The sequence below is a fragment of the Falco peregrinus genome, chromosome 6, assembly GCF_023634155.1.
Source record: "Falco peregrinus isolate bFalPer1 chromosome 6, bFalPer1.pri, whole genome shotgun sequence".
In the NCBI taxonomy this organism is placed as follows: Eukaryota; Metazoa; Chordata; class Aves; order Falconiformes; family Falconidae; genus Falco; species Falco peregrinus.
This window is the reverse complement of record NC_073726.1, coordinates 66,676,210-66,700,717: the sequence shown is the minus strand read 5'-3', so window position 1 is coordinate 66,700,717 and position 24,508 is coordinate 66,676,210. Positions and strand designations below refer to the sequence as shown.

At 39.4% G+C, this 24,508-nt stretch overlaps 1 protein-coding gene and 1 long non-coding RNA gene across 2 annotated transcripts in view; one reads left to right on the top strand and one right to left on the bottom strand.

Annotated features, from left to right (window-relative positions):
• Window positions 1-656: 656 nt before the first annotated feature.
• Window positions 657-24,508, bottom strand: part of SLC13A4 (solute carrier family 13 member 4) — a 30,388-nt gene continuing 6,536 nt past the window's right edge. The window contains exons 2-16 of the mRNA XM_005241779.3: window positions 23,851-23,979; window positions 21,100-21,236; window positions 20,363-20,544; window positions 19,548-19,602; window positions 17,869-17,908; window positions 17,132-17,209; window positions 15,819-16,009; window positions 14,420-14,539; window positions 11,492-11,593; window positions 10,265-10,366; window positions 9,059-9,156; window positions 7,766-7,896; window positions 6,796-6,957; window positions 5,125-5,262; window positions 657-4,481 (exon numbers count right to left, since the gene is read on the bottom strand). Coding sequence (XP_005241836.2) covers window positions 4,344-4,481; window positions 5,125-5,262; window positions 6,796-6,957; window positions 7,766-7,896; window positions 9,059-9,156; window positions 10,265-10,366; window positions 11,492-11,593; window positions 14,420-14,539; window positions 15,819-16,009; window positions 17,132-17,209; window positions 17,869-17,908; window positions 19,548-19,602; window positions 20,363-20,544; window positions 21,100-21,236; window positions 23,851-23,979 — 1,803 coding nt within the window. The 3' untranslated portion in view covers window positions 657-4,343. The remainder of the gene's footprint in view (window positions 4,482-5,124; window positions 5,263-6,795; window positions 6,958-7,765; window positions 7,897-9,058; window positions 9,157-10,264; window positions 10,367-11,491; window positions 11,594-14,419; window positions 14,540-15,818; window positions 16,010-17,131; window positions 17,210-17,868; window positions 17,909-19,547; window positions 19,603-20,362; window positions 20,545-21,099; window positions 21,237-23,850; window positions 23,980-24,508) is intronic.
• On the top strand, window positions 19,590-23,049 carry LOC129784735 (uncharacterized). Its single transcript, XR_008747783.1, has 3 exons — window positions 19,590-19,717; window positions 20,387-20,575; window positions 20,659-23,049. It is a non-coding gene; the product is annotated as an uncharacterized LOC129784735 (long non-coding RNA).

Sequence of the window (24,508 nt, the reverse complement as noted above, 5' to 3'; positions counted from 1 at the left end):
GAAGGTTCAACGCAGAAGGGAGGTAAAGGAATATATGAGCTACTAATCAAATATTTGCTGTGGCTTGAGACTTACTATCTTGTGATGGGAAATGCTGCCCTAAGGCTCCTGTAGACTATATTCCATTGAATACAGTAAAGGATTAATACTGAAAATCACAAAACGCCAGATAGCAAAGCTAATCATTAGCCTACTGGGCACCAGAGCTCAAATAAAGACAGTGGATTTACCTCACAGAACTAACATGAATGTGCAGTGGTGCCATTTTATGTCACAGAACTACAACCCCTTGTCTCATGGTGCGTGATGCACCCTTTGGTCTTCGTGGCCCTTGGACAGGACTTGTTCTAGTATGCCCATGTGCCTCTTGTACTGGGGAGCCCAAAACCGGACATAGCAGTCCAGATGTATTTCAGCAGGGGTAGGAGGGGAAGCATCACCTCCTCCCTCAGCCTGTGGAGGATGTTGTGCTTAATGTAGCTCAGGGTACTGTTGGATTGCTTTGCCTCAAGAGCACATTGCTGTCTCATGTTCAACTCATCTACCAGGACACCCAGGTGCTTTTCTACCAAGTTGCATTCCAACTAGTGGGCTCCAGCTTGTACTGGTGTGTGGGATTATTCCTCCTCAAATACAGGACTTTGCATTTATTTCCCTTTGTTGAACAAATTGCATAAATTGCCCCCAGAATAGATATTCATGCCGAAGTCAATTCTGGCTTTAGTCTTTAATACATCTGGAAAATACCTACATACCCCATTTCTGTAAATCGCCAACTCAAACCATAACTACTCTAGTAACTTTACTATCTTGTAAGCCCAAACACTGGAGTGGAACATACTGTTGGGTTTCTGTGTGAAAACAGGGGTTCTGCAATCTTTCATCACACCAATTAGAGCCCTTCTCTGACAACTGTACCTTCAGGTTTAAAGATGCAACCCAAGTAGTACGATACTAATGAATGTATAAAAAAAAAAAAACAACAACAAAAAAACAAGGGCCTGTTTTAAATTCTATTATTCACATTTTCTGCAAACCAGAGAGAACTGAACAACCCATGTACAAGTATAAAGTACAGCTATCGTGCTCTGCTTCTTTTTCCTGAGAAACAAAATATTAGTCTATCAGTTAAAGAATGAAAAATTGCTCAATATATATCACCTCAGTTTACTTCAGTTAAATTGTTCAGGTTTTATATCACTGTGAAAAGAATATATATGTAGCCTTAATAGGATTCTAGTAAAATGTAATATGAAACTGTAACATAGAATAGTACACTGCTTACTAGTTAATGTGATTATACTTTTTGGATAGGAATCTTAAATTCTGGGCTGAAAGCAGAACTTTTATTTTTAGGACTTGATGTATGTGCTGAATATTGAAAGCATCTGGAAATCACTTAATTTGAAATCAGGCTTATCTTCTCTCTGGTGAAAATACTTCAGCTTTGGTTATTGGTAGAGACAAATGTGAAGCTGAGTGACAGTATGCTATAAATTACCAGTGAAAATATCCCACTTGTTTGTTCACTTGCCATTTATTTTATTTTTTTAAAAAAAACAGAGCAGCAGTCAGCACCCATTGCTGTCATGCTATGAGCTGCGCAGCTTCCAAGCCCCAAGCTTGTTACTCACCTGCTGCTATTTTCCTTTGCTATATTCAGATTCTGCCACAAAATACTTTCTTGGGTACGTTCTTATGTCTTCAGTGAAATAAAGGGAATTCTACATGTATGTCTAAGGGTAGAATCTGGCTGTGGTGCATGCACTGGCTTATCTAATATGGAAAAAAGGCTGGTACAGTGCACTGCCTTCCTGCAAATGCCTGGTGGGACAGGGCAGTGACAAGTGCCAGCAGCTGTGGACATGGAAGTGTGCTGAGAGCACTGAAACAGGAGGAGAGGCTGCTGGGGAAACTCCTTGCCCGGGTCCACTCCAAATTTCTCTGCACCAATCTCATGAGACACAAACTATGCCAGAGACTCATGGAAATGTTTCTGAAGGAATACTGCTTGAGGTGCACAAGACAGCACTGAGCAATTTCCATTTAGCTAATGCTGTTGGTGTTATTACCAAGGAGTGTCGGTGGCCACTGTGTTTGATTTGTGAGTAATCCTAGATCTCCCTAAAGCTGATTAGTGTGCCAGCAGCTTGTCTCTTGCAAATGAGAATATCCTGTGTTCATATCCCCTGGGAGAGCTGTGGGATAGCAGAGGCCTGATGGGAGCTGAGCTGAGCAAGAAATAAGTATGGGGAGGGTGGGGAGTGATTTGTCCCTGAGCAGCTAGGCAATTTGAAGGTGATGGTGTATGAAGTGTGAAGTGAAAAGCATTAGATGAGTGCAGAGTAAAAGGCACAGAGCAGCTGAAGCCTTGGGAAGAGACCAAGCCAGAGAGTTTCTTGGCAGGGGGAGATGGCTGAAAGGAGTTTGGGGGACTGTGAACAAAACGCCCAAGGAGGGGAGCCGGAGTGGTGTGGAGGATCTGGATCCCAGCGGCAGGCATGAGTTTTGTATGCTGGGGTGCAGCAGAGCAGCAGGCTCAGGATAGGGGCAACACAGGGACTGGGTAGTTGAGAAGCGTTGAGAAAGTGAGGCTGAGGTCTTGTTTTGTGGATTAGGAGGGCATGGGAATGCACTGAGATGTTAATTCACAGGAATGCTTTTTCAAAACCAGGTTTACAGGAACTACTATGAGTAGCAATGGTTTTGCTAAGGGATGCTGCCTCCTGCTTTTTGTACAAGGGCTAAATCATGATTTTGTGATTTGTTTTATTTTTTCCCCCTACCATTTCATTCCTCTTCTGCCAACCTATGTTTTTACTCTATCTGTTTATTTCCAAGACAAGTCTTTGGGATCCCTCTGTTTTGGCAGAAGCAGTAACGAACGCGTCTTGCTCAACACTGCTTCCCTAAGAACTCGGTGAGTTGTGAGGTGAAATATATCCTATTTATATTCTCATAGAGCACCACAATATGCAGTAGTGAATAATTTATTTTATTGACATTTTATTTTTGTAGAATAGATATTCCCACTAATATCTAGAGACTAGATTATAAATGTAAAGCATAAAAAATCATTAAAGTGTATATATAAAGAGCATGATTACATGAGATTCGATCATCCTAACAAACAACTTAAATGCATTGACATTAAAGAAATTATTAAAACCAGGGCATAATACAAGAGAAGGTTTACTGAGTATCACAGGGATCCAGTCAGAAAAGCAGGGCATTCACTTTGCAGACTATAAAGACATTGGCCTTTTGGTTTAGTAGTTATCCACTCTACGTCACAGTTTCCAACATTTGAAGTTCCTGTTCCCTGGGCTGCTAGAGAGCAGGTGGGTGTGATGTTCAAGTGAATGCACACAATGAGGAGATAGACCAGCACCACTCCACTTCAGCCCTCTCCCTTCTTACTCATGGAGCAGCACTGAGTGCCATCTTGGATGAGATTGTACTTTCTCTGTCAGGGAAATCATAACTGCATAACTAACTAAACAGCAGCCAAAGAGAGGAGACCAATGGGCCTGTTGGCCTGGTAAGGTTTTGCTGGTCAGTGTCCCCGCTGCAGTACAATGACAAGGAAAGAAGGTATTGAACAAAACTTTCTATCTGTTTCTGAAGCTCTTTCTTCCAAAGCAGAGACTGCAAGTACTGCAACACTGGAAACTTTATACTAGTGCTGTGGAAAAAAAAAAATTCTCCTTCTGAGAAGACTTCTTCCTATCTGTTTGTTGGTCTCTGTTATCCCTTTGAAATACTGTAGTTGGTAGTTGTGTTTCTGTCCAGGCCATGTGGTTAGACAGGAAAGTGTTTTTTTCCAACACAGTGATGAGTCACCTCACAAGAATAATAATTTGCCTTTAAAAGAAGTAGGTTTATAAAACTCTGGGTTTGTGAATAAGACTCACCCTTTATTCACTGTAGGAGTCAATGGTAGGACTGAATACTTGGCTACTGAGTACACCAGTGTGTCTGTACTTGTCTTCTGCCATTGGCGTCCTATATCCCCTGTTTTACAAGTCCTACATAGTTGTTCTAGGGCATGAAAAAAACATAGGCAGAGAATTTGGAGGAGAGTGTTATTTCAGTTATGGTATCCCAGGGAAAAAATAGAGCAAGATTAATCTCTCCTTTTAACTCTTGTTGATTTTCAGAATGGAAAAGCTTATGCAGAAGACCTCCCTGTGGATTTTCTTCATGGTTTTGCTATGGATCTTGGTTCTACATATACACAAGTTTTCTCCTTTCTTTCGTATGTGCAATGTAGTTTTAATATTTTATCCCAACTTGCTTTGGTCTTGCATTTTTTAATTTTTTTTCTTATCTTTCATGGAGGATTATGTTTGGCTAGTGATGTTGCTGACTGCTGCCCATTCTGGAAAAGTATTCAGCTGGAAGAGTCTAATTCCCCAGGTGTTGATTGCCACCATGACAACAGCCAGGCCGATCAGATTTACGCCCAGGCCAGCTTTCACCTACAAAAGCAAAATGAATCAGAGCACAACCAATGACAACTTGATTAAAACCAGTTAACAGGGAAAAAAGAAGGCAATAGGATGTACGTATACTGACTTACATATGGTGTGATAAATTATGTACACTGATTTCTAGGGCAAAAAAACACACAATGAGTATTATGTATTGGAGTGTACATTGTGGGAACATTCAGGAGTGATAGTCAAAGGCTCTTACAGCTCATTGGAAAACTGCTCAGTTTGTCACTTGAACTTCTCAATCAGATAATCAGAATGGGGAGTTATACCACACACAGCAGGGCAATAACTGCATGACTTACTGTGGAGCTATGTGATAAATCTAATTTCTCATCCTCTCCTGTGCTTGTCTTAAGAGGTCAGTGCAAAGAATTGTGTACTCCTGTTCTTTGATACCTCTTCAGACAATTACATTCCTAAAAAACTAAGAATAGAAATGTACATTTCCTCCAGCAGATGTGTGGATGTTCTTAACCTGACAGCTCATTTTTATAACAGCAGTGCAGATCAATATGAGTTTATATTAGCACTAATATCATCATTATTATTATTGGCTGCTGGATGTGAGGACAAGGTTTTGAGGTGACAGGAAGCATGGGAGGATATACCCAATCTTAAAACTCACCATATCCTTAATCTGGCAGTGCCCATAACTGAAGACAATGGCATTTGGAGGATTACCCACTGGCAGCATCACCGCAAACGAGATACACATGGTGACAGGAATCAGGGTGTATAAAGGGTTGATAAGCAGGGTTTCTGACTGGAAGGAGAAAGGCAGAGGGGTGTTTCACTTCACAAATAAAAGCTGCTGCTTACAATTAGGATGAAAGGACCCTCTCTGCTCTATGTAAAGATTCTGTGAATCTCCTCTCCCTGATTTCTAAACTTAAGTGTGGAAGTCTTTTGTGGTATTTTTTTAGAGTAGAGCAGTGCTGTAATTTGGAGCTGGTCATGCTCCAGGGATTTCTTTTGAGGCATTTCACACTGAGGGAGGGTGGAGATTGCTACTATTAGACTGCCTTTGCGGTTTCTCCCACTTGTTCTCCATGTCATTGTTTGTGTCTTCTGGAGCTTAACATTGACTGCCATTTCAGTCTTCATCCAAGAAAAGTCACAACAGCTTGACATGAAGAACAAAATTCTTTCAGTTGCTGAGGGTACCGAGATCATTATGTAAAGTCCTCCTGAATGGTGGTTAAGAAAACTAGTTTGTGGTCCAAGCTTGCATGGTGAGAAGGCAGAGATGCTGGAATATTCTTTACAGTGGTCTGGAGAATTATTCTTGCACTGCAGCATTCAGTGGTGGTGAAATTTCGCGTTTTGTTTACATTGCTATGGCCTTGTTTTATGTCAGAGAGCAAGGGAAGGGTATTCACAAGGCTAACTTCATTTTGGAAAGGGAAGTGTGTCCAGGATACTTTTACATCAAAAAAGAGAGACTGCCTTAAGATGGAAGTTCAGACTACTGAAGGTAGATTACTGCTCTAAATTTCTCATCAGGAGAGCCTTTTTATGCATGGAGCAGAAGTAGATCTGAACTCATAATCCATACAAATGTAATTACTTATTTTCATCTGACCATATCTTCCTTTTACCTCAGAGCTGCTCACATAATGTACTTTGGGACAGTCCCGTAAAGTTGTTATAATAGAGAAACACAATTAATGACCTGCATTCTTGGTATGAAAAGCTTCACATTACATAAAATAAAAAAGACAGTTTTCTGTAACTGCTATTCCCATACAGAATTCAATTTGTATTTCTTTCCTCTGCCTTTGTCACCAGTCTTCTCATTTTTTCTGTCCCTTACAAACATCTCTGCTTTCTGTATTGAATGATAGTACACTTACCAGATCACCCCCTTGAACATATTTAAATCTGATATAAAATTCAATCGTACAGTCTTTTCTTACAAGTAGTGAGTGGATGACTACTAACTAAGGAACCATACATTTAAAATAACATTGATGAGAGTATCTCAAGCTTTATGTGGACATCACCTGCCTTGTTGATTGCAATGTCACCTTTTCTTGTACGAAGACTATGAATCCCTCGGTGCAGGAGCTATGTTTTCATTTTCCCTGAAGAGATATTGGATAAATTTCTTGATGCTAAAATGGGCTTTTGGCTGCCCGAGTTTATTATTTTTCCCTGAGCTCAAGACTGCGGGATGGCAGTTTGGGAACTAAGACCAGGTTTCATGTGAACAGAGTGGCAATACCCTGATGTCCTGAAACATTCCCATGAGCCTGTCAGCAAACAAGAAGCTAAAAATGTTGTTGTTTTTACTCACCATGCTGCATAAAATAGGCAGAAAGATAGTTATGGTTGCTGGATTACTAACAAACTCCGTTATCAGGGACACCAAAACGCAGGCCAGCAGAGTTACAGCCCAGTAGGGAAGGCTGCTCAGGGACAGCATTTGGCGTCCAATCCACATAGAGAGACCAGAGGTCTGGGGAAAGGACAGAAGGGCAAGAATTACTTAATGTGTTTGTGAAACAGATTCTTCTCTTTGGGGCAGTTTACATTAGAGAATCCCACCAGCAAAACCCCAAAGTTTAGGTCAATGCTTTCTGCTTTTCCTTTTGTTCAGTAAATTGGATTTCATTTCACTGCGGTGCCTAATAGATAGTTGTCCTTAGTAACAAAGAAATACATCTGGCAGTTAATAACATTAAAAAGGCATCAAAGATGACCTTTCCTCTTTCTTCAGCATGAGAACTGCAGTATAGCAATTTGGTGATGAAGGATTGCACAGTCTGGGTAGAATTCATTTTGAGATTAAAATAAAAAAAATTTAGTTGTCTACATGTAGAAGTCTATAGCAGAGAGAGGTGTGTATTCATGAATTATACTAAGTGTAGATACAGTCAGTAAAGCCTAGCATATGGTTTGGCCAGTCAGCGCTAGGAGCTTGACTCAGTTGCCTAAAGAGGAGCATCCAGTGGCAGCTGGGATGTTCCCCCTCTGCTAGTTGAGAAAGTGTGAGGTCTCCCTCAGATCCTGTGCCATGCCTGCTAGCCTTGCAGGAATATCTAGGTATTCTAAAGTGTCTGAAATGGCAGATGCTTACACAATTGTCCTGAGCCCTAAACATCCTTTTGTTAGTTAGTTGTCCATTGAGTGCAGGGAGTTGGGACTAGGTTATGTATACATTTGAAAGTATCCACATTGTAAATCCAAATTCGGGAGCATACAAAGGGATGAAAGTCCAGATTTATAATTTTTGTCTGAAGGAGGGTAAAAAGCTAAATCAGTACCTTGCATCCAGCTGCTAATGCATAACCTCCTCCAACCAACACTACGATCTCCCATGGCATGGTCTTCTGGAAGTCCTTCCAGGTAATGATGGGATCCAATGTGTTCATGTCTGTTGACTTTTCACCATCTCCTATATCAAAAGAAAGTACATGTGTGACCAGTATCACATTGGCCTTTTTGCAAAGATCTTCACATTTTTCACACTAGTAGGAATAATGTAATATCCATAGTAATTTTGAGAACTGTCTGTGAGAGCGGTGAAGAAGAGGTGTGTGACCTATTTCTCTGTTTAGCTCAGCCTCAGAAAATGCAGCATATTAATTCCAAATGTCCTGACTTTACCTTGGCTGCTCTGTTGATGTGAATAATTATAAATGCCTGTGTTTCATTCTATGGCTTTTTGAGGAATGGTGTGCTCTGTTGTGTATACACATGTGCAAATTACATGTAGACTGCAAAGATGGAGTTAAAATGTGATTATTTTCTCAAAGAAGGGCATTTTCTCTTTCCAGTAGACCATGAGGCTTGAAAAAGTGGATTTATGCCCCTAGGTTTTATCTGAGGACAATATTTTTTATGGATGCCTAAGTATTTTCTTGAAGTAGGAGTTAGAGAGTATAATTTTTCCTAAATGCTGCATAATATATGTCAGTATAAAAAAATAAGCATATCTATACAAATTTGCAATCTCTACGTAAGAGTCTGTGCAGGCAATTCTATTTTCATACAGGACTGCTGAAAGCCTGGCACAGCAAACTTACCAATACCACTGAGTGCTACCCAAATGTGAGTGTGAAATACCAATTATTATTAATATCAAGAAGATTGTGCGAGAAGCATTGTGCAAAATTGGAACTTTGTCTGATATTTACTGACCACTTTTATGTTTACTTTAGGACATTATAAATTATTTCTGCTGTGTAAGCAGTGACCAAATTATTTACTAGAGCTTATCTTCAGCTGCTTTTGTAAACATCTGCATTACAGTTCTCAATATGGAACTCCATCTGAACCTTTCCTAAAACTCAGTCTTAAATTTTGATAACTCTGTTAGCACAGAAGAGATGCTGGTCTCAGATACAAGACCTGTTTGTCATCTGCTGGATGTCACTATATGAATAAAAGCAACAGAAGAGTGGACTTGATGCAGGAAGGGCTGGTATCAGAGGGGAAGGTGAACCCTGACCTTCCACAATAAAAATCTCTTCCTGAATATTTTACAGAGAACAGGAAAATGTCATTAAAGTCACTGGAAAATGGGCCAGATCTCTTTCTTGCTGCATCCTACTCACCCTTCCCCCTTTTTCCAAAATATGGCTTTTTTGCTGGAATCAGGAAAAGGAGAAACCCAAGAAATACAGAGACAGTGGCATCAGTCCGGTAACCTTTCCTAGGAAAGAAACAGTGGGATTATCATAAAACCTCACTAAAAGAAACATTTCCAAACAAGGTACATGGCTCCAAGGAAATTGTTGCAGATGAAGTTGTATTTCCTCATCTGAAATCTCACTGACAGCCCACTAGAAAAATATGTCTGCATGTCAAGGATACAAATTGGATTTCCTCCCCCCCCCCCCCCCCCCCCCCATTTTTTTAAACTGAGTCCTGTGGCTAACTTCAATCACTGCTCAACAATTTTTAACATTCCATTAAAAATAAGAAATGCCTTTCAGTTTACAAATCTATTAACTTGGAGGTACAGAAAAATAGTGTGTTTATTAGAAGCAAGAAACAGTAAACATGCTGGGGAAACATCAAACCCAAGTGATCCTTTAGAAGTGAACTGTAGATTGATTGTACATTAAATGTTTAAAATTAATTCTGAAAAACTGTTTTGAGGAGTACCAAACTCTAGAGATCCTCAGGAAATCCCAGTATTAGGAATTGTTTTCTTGTCAAAATTGGTATGTTAAAATAATTTTATGCAGTAGAAATGTTAAGAAAATATAAGTTTAAATAACTTGTTCTTAAATATGCAGTGTGTTATAGTTACTTTTATTTGTTTTGGTGTTATTTAAAATAAAAAATATTTGCTTCAGTCACAATTTTGTGTAATATTTAATGGAAACGGACATTTTCTTGATAAAAATTATCTTCAGAAAAATACACTTTTTGTAAAAAAATATTTTTTCAAAATATATATATATTTAAAATTATTTTCAATTATAGTTCCAGTCTATTCTGGTGACAGCCTCTCTATGAATGCACTAAAATGATGTAACTTCAAAATATGACCCTCCTATTTTTTTTACATTTTAAATACATTTATTTTGTTTTCTCTACTTAATTCACTCTGCTTATTGAAAGGGAATACAATTTTCCACCATGTGAACACGTGTAGTTTAAAAAGAAAAAAATCCTATTTTTTAAATAAAGTCCTAATTTTTCACCACCTTGTTAAAAGTGGCTGATGGTGTATTAAAGCCAAAAATTATTGCAGAAAGTCAGAAGAAGCAAGGCCATATTCTGGTGCAAGTTGTTTAGGGAATTTTACTTACCTCTCAAAAAAAGATGACCATCCTGGTACAAAGCCAGGCTCACGAGTAAACCAAAGCAAGGTCATCAGAATGAAGAAAAATCCAGTCACCATCTCAGGATAGCTAGAAATAAAAGAAAAAATAAAAAAAAAACAAAAACAAACAATCAAACAAACAAAAAGCTAGGAATATAATCCAAGGTCTGTCTGAAAACTCGAGAGCAAGTTCCAGAAGTACAAAAGCAGAAATTTGTTCCAAAAGAAGGATAAAAGCCATACAGAAAATAGAAAGGAAGATTAGTTTGAATTAAAGAATTTTACATTTGGCTGCCGGCTGAGAACCGTCTAAGCCCAGTAAAAAATTGGCTAAAATTATCCCTCCATATTTGCAGTTCAATCATTTATGTGCAAGTCCTGAATGAAACTTATTATAAATTCTTGGTCTGTATTTGCATTATTATCTGATTAAATGCATTAACAAGGTAAAGCTCATGTTATTATTCTACTGTAAACACTTTCTACTGCATTTTCTAAAAGTGTAGAAAGCCTAAGAGCAAATGACAATGTAAATTAGCACAAATGTTTTAAACACATGGAATAAATATAAGGTGATTTGAGGATACTGAGTTTTCATTTAGGATTGCTTTAAATTAAGCATGTTGTCATATTTAGGCACAGTCTGAACAGTAGTCTGGATTCAGAGTTGATCGTATTCAGCCTGTTGATCTGTCAATATTTCAGTTGAACAACACAAACACGTTTTGGGAAGAACAAGTTTTATGAGGTATCATCCCTTTTGAAAAATTAAAATCTTGCAAAATAATCCTTCCAAGGGACGTATTTTGCCACCATGAATAAAGATTATGGGCAACTGAGAAGGGCAGACAGCTTCTGGCATGGGAGATTGCTGCAAAGCCTTTGCTAACAGTGAACGTCTATCCACCAAAACAAGTGTGTGCTTGAATGGGGGAGGGGGTCCTTTAATAATTTAGTTCAAAGGCAGAGACAAACCTTGACTCAGATGACCTTTGCACCCTGGTATAAACCTGAATCTTTCCATTTATTTCCTTTTGCTTCACAAATAAAAAAAAGTCTGATTTTAGTTCATTTTTGCATTTAGTTCTACTCCTATCCCGGAAAGAAGGGGAAAGAGCTGACAGTTTAAGAACCAAAGGCAACATGGAGGGCAAGATGAGAGGGTGGTCCTGCCTAAACAGGCACATTCCTGAGGAAGGCAGGTATGTTTTACCTAACATTTCCCAGTTTCTTATATTCTTCTTGAATTCTTCTCTCTGACATTTCTTCCCGTTTGGTCTTCTTCTTCTTGCTCACAGAACAGGTCTCTTTAAAACTGAGTAGGTAGCACAGTAAAATTAGGCACAGGCATAAAGTGGGGAAAAAAAAAAAAAGTCATGAAAAATAATAGCCATGAGACAAACTGAAAATTCCAGTTGCCTGGGGGCTGTTGGGAGAAGATGTGACTGGGGCAAGGCCTGATGGCAATGGAAATTACTGCATGTGACCTTTGCACAGTCTAGTTGCCAGATGTGCTGAGAATCAATCCTAGACGTAGTAGGAAGGTCTCCAGGGTGCTCTGGCTAATCACTGAGCCATCTCGAGCTTTGACTGGGCTCCCTTTCTGTAGGCTTCCTCAAACAACTGCTGGTGGCCACATTCTTCTGGTGTCAGAAACCTCCAAAGGCTATGGCTAATTTCTGTCACCGCATGGAAAAACTGTGACAGAGGCCAGCTGTCAACAGATTTTCTTACTGGAGGAACGGCATGCTCCCCAGTTGGATCAGGGCTATCCAAAACATATGGGACCCAGTCTGGCTTTTGAGCCCAAGTTTGACTTTAAATATTCAGGATTTACAATAAGTAATGGGGGAAAGCTGTGCTGAGGATCCCAATAGCTTTTACAACCTGTCTGCTTCTACTAATAGTAGCTGTTTCTAAACCAGGCACAATCTGTGTAGCACCAAATTGCCTCTGTCAGAGGCCAAGGCAAGAAGCCTACTGTTCTGTCTGGGTCAAAAACGCCTGTACTCTTGACACACAAGCACAGTTCATAGCTGAGCGTATTTAAACCTGTTATACATTTGTATGAAAACTAGGTGAAGCCCTTACTTTATTCAGATTGCCTTCATAATATAACAAAACCTGGGCATTCCTAATTAAAATTGAGATACTAGCAAACTCGCTTTTAAATTTTCTTCTTTCTAGTAGCGTTACTTTGCTGTGCTTTGAGCCACAGATCTCTGCCTCTCAGCTTCAGCTGTACGCTCTGTCACACAAAGGTGGGTGGGGTGGGCTGAGAAACCTCTGCAGCTAAGCCAGAGGTTTATAAGCTAATATAAGTTAATATTCTAAGCTAAAATAGGCTGCAGCAGCAGGGAATGAAGTACCATGGGAGCACCATGGCCTGCTTTTATAGTTCCTGCTATTTTAATATCTAATTTGGTATCCTACTACAGCTCCATGCCAAACCATGGAGTACAGTCTCACTCTGTGTATCTGGTTAAGGCCAGATTCTCAAAGGAATTTGCAGAGCTCAGGGTGCAGGCAGGCCCTGTCTGGTAAACAGAAAGTCTTAAACAGGCTTTTCATTTCAGTCATAAATGGATACTTATGTGACACTTGGTTTTAGTGCACTTAGCACCACCCTGCACCTATAAGTATTTAAATTTCCTTGCAGACTTCGCTGTTGGAGTCCAGCAAAACCCACCAGCAGTAATGCAGTTGCTGGAAAAGAGCTATGTGGTTTATAATGGCCAGTTCTACAGTAATGATTCTACACTTAGCTCTGCTTTGCTGGCAAAACTAATTTGGTGGGTCCGTTATCCTTCCCCTTTGACCAAGTTTAGAGCCTAAAAAGCAAGTCTGACATGTTCCAGCTGGGCCAGATAAGAACAGACTGAGGACACTGGGCTTCCTAGAAAAGAACAAGAACATTATGGGAATTCAGTAAACATTTATCCACAGGCATTAGGCAGCTGTTTCAACATGTAAGTATTTACAGGCTTAGGAGGATGTAAAGACAGAGTATTGTAGCCAAGCTCCTAACATAATATATTCTTTAATGAACTGCAGCAAACAGGAGTTAGAGATTAAGGAGGCTTGGAATCAACCAGTACTTCTCAAAAAGTCAATAATGCTTCAGTCTCTGGTATTATTTAGAACAACATTAATCAGCATGAGGTCTTGGATGCAATGAAGAGTTTCAATTATATTTATTTTTTTAAAAAAAGAAAATAAGGTAATTGAAGGTCATGTTAGGGCCTGTTTCAAGATTTTTTTAAAAAAAACCCAACCTTTTAATTTGGAACCAGAAGGCTCAGGAGACTGACTTGGAGAACTCTACATTATTTCTTCAAATCTAATCAAGGTCAGCACCAAGCAGAATTCATTATCAATTTATTCATTGTCTTAGGTGAAATAAATTAGTGATGTCAGTTCATCTTACTTTTAAGAGTAAACTAAATCAAATTAAGACCACTTTAATTCTGAGTATATGTGTCTGCACCACAATTTAATGCAGATTAACTAATCTACTCTAAATGCACACATTTAGTCAATTTTCGTTAACTTTGCTGAGTGCCTCTGCAAAGAGAGTACGTGGTACAAATGAACTGGGAGACTGAGAGTTGTTCCTATTTTGGGGCTAAGAGACTTACTGGTATCAAAAGATATTAATCTCTTAGGCTGTGAGACCTTCCCACTTTAAAGAGAAATATGTATGGAGTCTATTTACCTTTAATTTTAACTGGCCTTATGTTAATTTCATTGAGCTGGGGAAGATCTGAAAAGTAACTTGTTCACTTGCAGTTATTTTTCTATTAAACTTTTAAGCTGTACTTTTCCAAAAGGACTTCTAGTAAGATTTTTGGTCCACATTGGGATTCTCATGAGAGTACAAAAAAAATCAGTTGAATGCATAGTAAATATTTCCATCAGCAATACCTAGGTACTTCACTCTCAAGCAGCAATACAGTACACTCCTGTCTATGCAGCACAGCTAAACAATCAGATTTCCTCTGTAACTGTTCTGGAAAGAAGAAGGAAGTTGTGCCTTAGTTTTCGTTACTTGCCACTGGAAACATCTTTATGAGACATGTTCTAGAGTAGCCACAGATGCCCTGCTTTTGTAACCCATGCATCTTGAACAACCTCCACTCACTTGCAACCCAAGAACAGCCAATGCATCCAGAACCAAGTCAGGACCAACATGATGAGGGAGATGGGGAAGCTGAATAAAAACCAGGTTCCAAAATTCACCACTTCAGCATTTGGGTAGTGGCTGTAAAGGTAAAAAAGGGTGCACCAGAAGTTAGAACAGTAACTCCAATATGCACAGATGCACACACACACACGCACATATATATATGTGTGTATATATTTGTCATGACATGATAGAAAAATTGCATCAGAAAGTATTTGCAACAGCTGCATTACATGCACATAGTGAAACCAATTGCCAAAGAATATCAATCATTGACCATGCCTGACCAAGAGATGAGCCATGTAAGACTTCACACCTTTAAGACCAAATGGTCTGGATTACCTAGCCAGCTTCAAAAACCTTTAGAGTTACCAGGAGTGAAATTCTGGCCCTACCTGTGGTTTCTTTAAAGCTCTTTTTAGCGTTAGCAGACTTAAGAATTATTTCACCCAGAGTCTCTTTGTATGTCTTACTGTCGACCACGTGAATAATGACTATAGTCTGCTGGGCTCTGACAAAGATGTCTGATATGTGCTTTTGATACAACTATCATAACAGCAAGATCTTTGGAAATTCTGTAAAATCCAAATCCTTGGATTAAGGATGGCTTCCAAAATCAGTTTTCTTTGCTACCACCATTTCAAAGAAAGAAATGAAGGATACCGTGGCAGCAGTAGATGATCAGAATCAGGTCTGAGCTTGGACACATAGCTGTGCATGAGGATTACCACCAGGCTTCTGACAAAGGTAACATTCATGTTTTTGAAAGCCCTGGGCATATATGATAAAGGAAATGCTTAGCTGACCACAGAGCTGTTTCCCATCTCCTCTGAAGCAAAGATGTAAGGCCATATTTCTAGGTCTATTTATTTTTTGCACTACATGTAGAGCAGCCCAAGTACCGCTAGTGATGCCTCTTGGTTCACCATAAGGACTTGCTTTCTAAGAATCCATAGAACAACTTGAAGCTGATCTTATGACATTTCTTCTTTTATGAGTATTTGTCTTCTTTGCTGTATCTTCATGACTTTAGTGTTTGCTTTTCCAGAGTGCCTGCTGTCTTCATGATAATCAGTGTGTAAAATCAAAAGAAGTTGGTGAAGAAACCCAAATGTTACCACATGCTGAGGAATTTTTATTTTGCATGGGAGAAAGATATTGATATGTATTAACTTATGCTCCCCCTTTCAACCATTAACCATTAGTAACAACATAAGAGTAGAGTAGGAAACAAAATTGCCTTCAGAGACACTGTCTTACAAGGGTTCCTTGAGGTAGTAAATAACCCATGGGGAGCACCACAGAGATTGTAATGACCCAGCCACCATTCTCACACAACTCCAGTAGTATCACTTACTTGTTGAAGTGCTCTAAGAATATGAGGCTAGTGGAGGTCCCTATGATGGTTGTCAGTCCTCCAATGGTTGCCGCGTAGGAGATACTTAGTGAGAGGCATTTACAGACCATGTGGTCATGTCTGGTCTGATACCGGTACTTAGTGCTCAGGCCCAGTTCTGAGGGCTTAGGAGGCAGGACCAGTATCTGAGCCTGTAAGGGAATACATCCACCAAAGAAAGCAGGTGATCAGAACAGAAGCCCAACTTGCCCTAATGCTATGGTGATACTGGTCCCTCAGAAACAACAGGTTTGCATAAGAGGGGGCAGATTTTTCTTCACAGGGATTAACTGGGATCAGAACTAGAAACCTGTCCAGGGGCCTGAAATTGCCTTGTCTGTGGCAGAAATGTAGGACAAACAGTAATCAGACTTCTGGCTATGGTTTGAGCCAGCTCCGGTTCTCACTGGAATCTCAGCAGGATACCAAAAGCCTTAGTGGGCTGCACGGGCAGGATGCCAGCACTGCATCAGTAGGAATCCATAATCCTTGAGGTTTATGAGCAGCTACCAGACAAATGCTTGGTAAATGCTTGGTGGACTTTTTATGCTTACAGTGGCTCAGACCCTCTAATAAGGAATGGAGTGCTAGGGGTCTCAGAAGTAGCACACAAAAAAAAAAAAAAAAAAAAAAAAAAAAAAGGAAAAGCTGGGCAACAGGCAAGTGAGAGAAAAAGCAACAGGAAAATACTGTTCCAAAAGAAACTTTCTTAGCAGTGATAGGAAAGTCTCTATGTTGGTAAATCAAGTTCCCGTACTGGAAAAAGAGTACAGTACTTCAAGGCACTTCACATGCAACCCAAGACTATAATTTAGGATCAGGAAAATGCAGCAAGTGGTTCAGATAGATTAGTTAAATTTATTAATTTGGATTTGGGTTTATTTACTAAATTCAGTCATGCTATATGTTCATCATCATTGTGAGGGTACCCTAGCTAAAATCCCTGTAGGTTAACAATGAAGTGAGTATATTAGTTATAAAATAACCACTGAATGTGTATGGGAAATGGGTATATAAAGGAAATCAAGTACCAGGAGCAGCCCACTGGCCTCTTTTGAAAACATGCACTCAGATTCTTTTGAACTGTGAAAAAAAATTGTGTCGATTTTAGCCTAACCTTTCCCAGATTATTATTTTATGCCATAAAGATACTATATAATTGTAGTTCAAACAGCAATCACTTCTTGGATACCTTCAGGCAAGGCAGAAATACCAGTGCAGGTGATGTTCATGTCTGTCTTTTCCCTCACCCCCTGGGTCTAACATCTCCTTACCTGAGGTAGGTGCTGCCCATTGCTCTTAGAATTCATCGTTCCAATAGAGTTGGCTATCATGTGCACACCATTCATACTCTGTAGAGAGGTAAATGCCTTTGGATTAGCCTTTCTTATGTTCCTTGGGGCACTTAGATTAGAATTTATGATACTTTGTAAAGGTCATGGGTAGTGGGATTTTGGGGGGGCAGGGGAAACCCCAAACCCCACTAAAATTTCAGCTGTAAACTTTATACTGGAAAAAATAATAACCGACAGCCACCAACCTGATTTTACTTCAAAGTAATCTTAAAAGTCAGATTATAGTAAGTTTAGGTCTTCTCCGTCTGCCAGGTATGAGAATCTAACGGGTCCCTTGCTAGAGGCTATGGCTTTGTGGTATGTGTAGGTTGTTCTAGCAACTAAACTGCAGAAGCTGGCAATACTTGGACTATAAAAGGTCATATCTGAATTTTCTAGAAACCATATGGAATCATTAGTTTACTGACTGGATCTCAGGATCTCCAGCAATACGTACAACAAACACTACAGAGCTAATGTTCCCCAATTTGATTTGTGCAAGCAGTCTGATAGGTTAAATACAAAACAGGATGTGCTGCAATATTTACTTTCTGCCAACAATCACTACTTGTTTGAAATAAAGGAAACAGTATTTTGTTGCAGAGCTGTGTGGACTCTGTTGATGGTTCCTGCATTAGAAGACAGTGTAGCTCAGGAGATAGTACCTATGACAATACCTTTGAGTGCATCAAGGAGCTGAAGTCAGTAGTAGTAGCACTAAAAACAAAGAAAGGAAAATATACTTTAAAAATGCCTGTTCACCCAGCTACCTCAATAGGCACACATCATGGGTAGGAGAGGCAAGATCTGCAGGATAACTAGTGCCTACTGAAGTGGTGAAGAATACTATTTATCAGTGTCTTATGTGGTGTCTTGGCCAGATACATGAGTCATCATTACGTTCCACAGCCCTGTCTCTAGCTATGTAGCAATGGGGTTCCATCTCCATGCCAGAAAAAATATGTATTCTAGGTAGTATATACCCCATCCTAGGAATGCACTCAATTCACAGTGCAGTGAATCACCAGGCAATCCAGTACTACTACTGTCTTGTTCTACTCAAGTTCTCTGATCAACCTCTCCAAACTGCTCTTTCTGAGCACCCACCTGTACTACATTAAAGCCTTCACTAAAATCTGTCCTGTGTGGCATGTGGGCCATACAAAAAATCCACTAAACTTTTACTTTGACACTGAAAACAGATTTAATTTTAGATGTGCTGCGTTTCTTTTCCTACCAATTTTCAAGCTCTTTTTCAAGTAATGTTATTTTACTAATAGTTCTTTTATGAAATATCCCAAACATACTCTTTGATGGGGCTTGAAGGGATTAATGCACAATGCCAAATCGAAAAATTTATTCTATACTGCACAGAAAATATGGCTGGGATAAAAAGAGGTAACAGAGGGAATATTGGAGAACCCATTAGTCTCTAAACTAATGAGAAAACTATTTAGATCTTGTAAATTAACTTTAAGTTGTCAACAGGTTCTGTTTGATTTTATAGTTTTTATTTTAAATCTGTAAAATTTTTACAGATGTTACAAGAACTTGTTTCTCTTTTATTTAGAACACTTGTGAACAATATAGAAGGAGCTCAGGAAGGCACTGTGCAATTTATTCTCACACCTTGTAAGAAGATGCTCAAGATTTATCCCATAACATAGATTTAGGACAATAACATTGTATATTCTTTTGTGTATCCTGAACTGCAGAAAAATTAGTCCTTTCCTTTTTTTTCTCTTTTCACATTACTAGATTTTACCCCAAATAGAGATCTGGTTGAAACTGTTAGTGTTTCAGGCTTCTGAAGAACTTTGTCTACACTAAAAGAAGTATTTTAGGGTTTTTTTGGGGGGAGGAGGGGGTGTCTTTGGTTGGCTCTCCCTCCCTCTGCCCCTCTGCTCTCAACTGTCGCTTGAATCCAGGAAATTTAGACTTTCCTCAGGAATCCTCTGTACATGTCTTCCCTCTGGATATGTCCTGTGGATACTCCATGTTGTGCTTGGATCCTCTCCATTATTGTTCCTTCAGGGGAACAGAAAGCAAAATCTGTGGGCAGCACTCTCTTACACAGCACAAGCACAGACTTCAAAAGATCTTTCAAACCCTGAGAAATATTTTCTTTCTCTCTAAAATGGCCATAGTGTTAAAAACTATATGAATATTAGGAAGCTTTAGTGAGATCCAGACCATTACATTAATCCCATTTCTTATATAAGCCTTTGTCAGTCACATCTGAAACACTCATTTGTAAGCTTCTGCTTGCCCTTCCTGGCTCTATTCCTGGGTTCATCTCATTGCAACCTGTGTAGGGCTCAAATCTCCAGTCGTGATGTACAGAGTTCATTCTTACTCCTCATTGATGAAGATGAGCTCCAGTGAAGGCTGGCCATTCTTTTCGCTGAGACCTGCAACGAAGGAAGAGAAAGCCGCCCTTGGGATATGAACTGAGCTGATCCCCTGGGACTCACCACTGAACCTGGAGAAATTACTGCAAAAAAAAGCTTGTCCAAACCATCTCAGGTACTGTGTGACCCTTATGCAGCATTTTATTGTAACAGAGTGTCCTGATCACGTGCTTCTGGCAATTAAAATAATACCTCTGTATAATAGGCAAGATTAGATGACATCATTTTCTGCCTGGAATTTGTGAGTTGAAAGAAAAGGGAGACTCTTTTCTTCCAAAATCCTTTCTTTCTGGGAAAGAATGAACAAAACAAATCTTAAAGCTCTTATCAATTGTTCTAATTTTTTTGTGTGTGTGTGTGTGTGTGACACCTGCTCTGACTTGGGCAGCCTGGAAGGGCAGAACGGACAAGAGTGGAATTGTCACAGACCGCATTTTTAGGCCTCTTCTACATTTTTTTGACTTTCTTCTCAGAGGTTTCTTTTCAACCCTGTAAAATCCTATGACCTAAGAATCCAACACACAATCTCCAGTTCATACCCTAATCCAACGTAAAGAGTTTCCCAACTCCAATTGTCCCATCACATCTTGGAGCTTTCGAAAGAAATATCAGAGTACAAAAAGAAAGAGTATGGAGCAGCCTTTTTGGCAGTACAAGTCAGATAGCTCTGACCTCAATAGAATGTGAATAATGTGTATCGTATCAATGAGTCTGGTCACTGATAACTAATGAGAAAAGAATGACCAGTATTGACAAATACCTATTGGCTCCTTTTCTTCAACAGTGGTGCTGCCTGCAGTACTGATGACCTCATGCTCCTCCTCAGCATTCACTAGCTCCTGGAGCACTGCCTCCACGATTGGCATCACCATGGCTGTGGTGGATGTGTTGGAAAGCCACATGGAAAGCACCGTTGTGCAACACATAAAGCAAAGAAGCAACCTGGAGTATAACACAGGGAAATATTCTTGAGGTACTTTAACAAATATTAAAGACCTCCTTGCCTAACATTTTCATTAGTCAACTGATAACTACACAGTCTTTTTCTTTTTGCAGGTGCCAAAATATCATGCTGTGCACAAGGTAAAATGCAGCCTTGTGCTGAGAACTGTCATAAGGCAATGTGTCATTGGAAGCCGTTTGCTGCCCCGTGCAGAAATCAGCATGTGACATAAGAAACAGTGATTTTCAGCATATCCAAGATTTAAGCATCCTTTTGTGTTGGCTAAACAGCACACAAAGAAGGAAAAGAGAGAGTGAAATCAGCATCGGTAAAAAAATTGAAAGCAAAGGAACAACAAGCCAAGGAACAGGAGGTGGCAGAAAGGGGATGAGAAAACTTGTAAGCTTTCAAACTCTGAAAGGAAATATGAGGGGGAAAAAGAGTCCCAAACCAAGCTAGCTTTTGCCCGTGGATGGGAAAGTTGGAGTTGTTATTTGCTTTTTCAGGCTGCTGCTGTCAGCCTCAGGCTACCCCAAAGTCAAAGGTTCACTCACATGCCTGGCTTTGCTCCTGCCATCATGACCATGCGCAGGGCAATTCGCTTGTGAAGATTCCACTTTTCTACAGAAGCTGCCACACAAATCACACCCATGAGGAGCAAAGTTGTGTTCTTGAAATATTCAGCAGCCACCTGCATTAAGGGCAAGAGAGAAACAGTCAGTTAAAACAGCAGTAACCCCTCTACACAGAGAGCATGCTGAATGAGAGGAAATATGGTATTATGGAATTTCTCCCCCTAGAGAATGACATGGAGCTGGAGAAAATGAATAATTCATAAGTCAAAATGTTGTCTTTAATCTCTTCCATGCTGTTTTTACAAATAACAAGGCTCTATACCCACTTGTTAGTACGTTTCTCAGCTTTGAACAGATCAAGAGAAATTTTACTTCACTGCCTGCAGTTAATCAATCATACTGAGCTTGGCCCAGGCTGAAACAGCTACAGAAAAACCTCCGCACTGAAGGCAGCTTATTCATGTGCTTCATCATTCTGGAGATGCTATTCTCTGTCTTGTTTATAATTCTTATCTTGTTCAACTGTTGGGCAAAATGTGACATAGCTGGAACCTACAGTTTTAGAAAAAAATCCTTTGTGACATGCTCTCTGAATGCAATAAAGGAAGGTTGGGGTATTGCTGTGATGATCCACAAACACCATGCCAGAACTTTTCAAAATGGACATCCATCTCCATTGGATAAAGAAAATAGAACAAAGTTGAAAAAAAAAGAAAAAAAAGAAAAAAATACTTTTAATTTAATGGGGGTGAGTGTAAATCCTCAGCTGGCTCAAGAAAAAATTCAGACACCACACGTGGTCCTCCAAAGCAGCATTCTTGAATGTGGGGCTTGCTAAGATACAAGATGATGTTCTGTGATGTGGCTGCAAAAATAACAGATGAAGCAAACCAAAACATTCACATATATGCACACTTAGAGACTCTCTTGTGTGAAAGCAAACAAAATGGGAGAAAATAGTAGTTTCAAAAAGATGCTTGGAGTCTAGCTAAATTTTTCATTTCATTCTGATGAATCTTTCCAAAGTTGTTGCAGGAATATTTTTCCAAAAACATTGTTTCTTCAGTTTAAAACTGTTCCTCTAACCAAATGTAGGTGCCAGCATTTTAAAACAATTAAAATCATTAGAAGCAGTATTTTTTCCATTGTCCTCAGTTATACCGACGTTTCTCCATAGAAGTGCAAGAATGACACTAATGTTGTTTTGTGAAAGCTGCAGCAAGTTAAGTATTTAATTATATTTATTTAAAAAATCCCCATGGTGACCTAAATAGACTTGGTCTCATAGCTGTGTGCCACAGCTTTTAAACATCACTTTTTTTGGCTCTCTTCACTGATTTCTTTCTCATTAGCTTTCTTTATTTTCCTGCTACCTTGTTAAAAAAAGGTCTTGAACTGAATGAAAGGAATCCATCAAGCCAACAGCACAAAGAATCTGTTGTTTCCTTTATTCCTTTCCCAGACTTTTTTGAGAAATAAGTGAATACTAATATCCTTATTACTACACACGCCCACATATACGACACACTGGCTCATGTTCTTAAGCCCCTGTGAGTTATTTGTAGCTTAAACTGCTAGGCAAGAGCCCTGGACTTTTTTTTGCACTGTAGAACAGCAAACTGGAAATACTGAAGCAGCGTCAGAGTTGTTTATTTTAAAATACAGGGGTTTATTTCTGTACTTAAAGCAAATAATACATTCTTCATGGCAGTCTCACTTTCAAGTCTCACTGTCATCTAAATTGATAATACACTGAATTTCTTTCAGGCTGCCCTTAAATTTTCCTTTTTCAATATGCTGCAGTATTTTGTAATGAAAATGTGTAACTGCTTTACCTTTATGTGAGGAAAAAGAAATCCTGAAAATAATTTACTGTGTTGGTGTGGAAATGAATCTGATTATATTACACAGTTTTCACACCACTGGGAGAAATATGACAAGTCATAAAACTATTGGTTTATACTTGAGTCTATCCATAGATGGGTATGTGCTAGATTGTGTTAGAAATTCATTAATTGTATGGTTGCTATATATTCTTCTGTGTTCTTATCTCTATTTCTAATCCTTGTAAATCAAATGCGATGCCCCCTTACCCCCCCAAAAAGAGAGAAAAAAGCACGGGGGGGAAAGCTGTAGATGAAATAAAATAAATTCTTGGATGTTATAAAAGAAAGTAACATTAAAAAAACCCTCAAGTAAGTAATTCAGAACTAATCATAGAGACTTTTTTGTATGGCTTCTGCTTTGCCTTAGAACTCATGGCTACAAGGCAGCAGTAAGGTTACAGGTTGGGAAAAAGACTAGACAGCATAACAAAATTATCTAGTCCTATACAATAAATAGTAACTGTTTTTAGCATATGTAGCCTCTTGCCTTACACAACATCTATAATAAATATAATTGGAAGGAAGGAAACTCTACAGTTTATCCCATAGCTGCTATTGACATGGTCCTGGAGGAAGGGAAAAGAGGGATCCTTTGATGCAGTAGGTTTTGGGAATTGGTGACGCAGTAGCTGACAGGATGGACATCCCTCTTGGCTAATATAGCCTTTCCTATATCTATCTTCAGTAGAAGAAAGAGCTGGTCAGCCCAAGTTACACATTATAAGGTGTACACTTCTTCCTCCCATACCTCTTAGTCTTTGCTAGTCCACTAAGATTAGTTTTATTCGAGTAATTACCTGAGAGTAAGTATATTAAATCATAACAAAGTACACACTGGTCTGACCTCACTGGACTTCATGACTCCAAAAAGTGGGTATAGGAAAGCAGGAACTAAGGCTCCTGCACCAAGAGGTACCGCTTCAGAGACCCAGTATACAGCTGTCACGATCAGCACGTAGGCGCATGAGGCTTCCTGTAGAGAGAAAGCACAGATGTTATGGGTTCCTGTCCCAACACCTGCTGTGGAAGCCTTGTCAGTATGCCCACAGGACTCATCAGACTGTGGGTGCTTGGACTTAAACTCAACAAGGACTGCATGAGGACCTCCTAAGGTGCAGCTGTTCGGGTGTGAAATCTAGGCCAGTTCCAGAAGATGATGCTAATGAAAGGTTTCGCACATAAGCTAGGGCAAAGCACTGGAATAAACATAATGATCAGCAAAATAATGGTTCCAAATGCATTTAGGGATTTGTTTGATGACCATAATCCATGTGTTCAGCCGTGAGTCCTCAGAGTGGGCCTGTGGAGCTGGTATTTCTACAGGGCTTTCTTTCCAACATTGGACAAGAACATGAAGCCATAGTTTTCAGGATCAGATGAGAACGTTCGCATTTGCCATAAAATGAATAAAGCTATATTGTGGCTTTTTTTGGGGGAATACTCTGAAAATTTGCTTTTTTTTCAAACACTGCGCAAACCTATTTTTTTTTTCAGTTGAATTT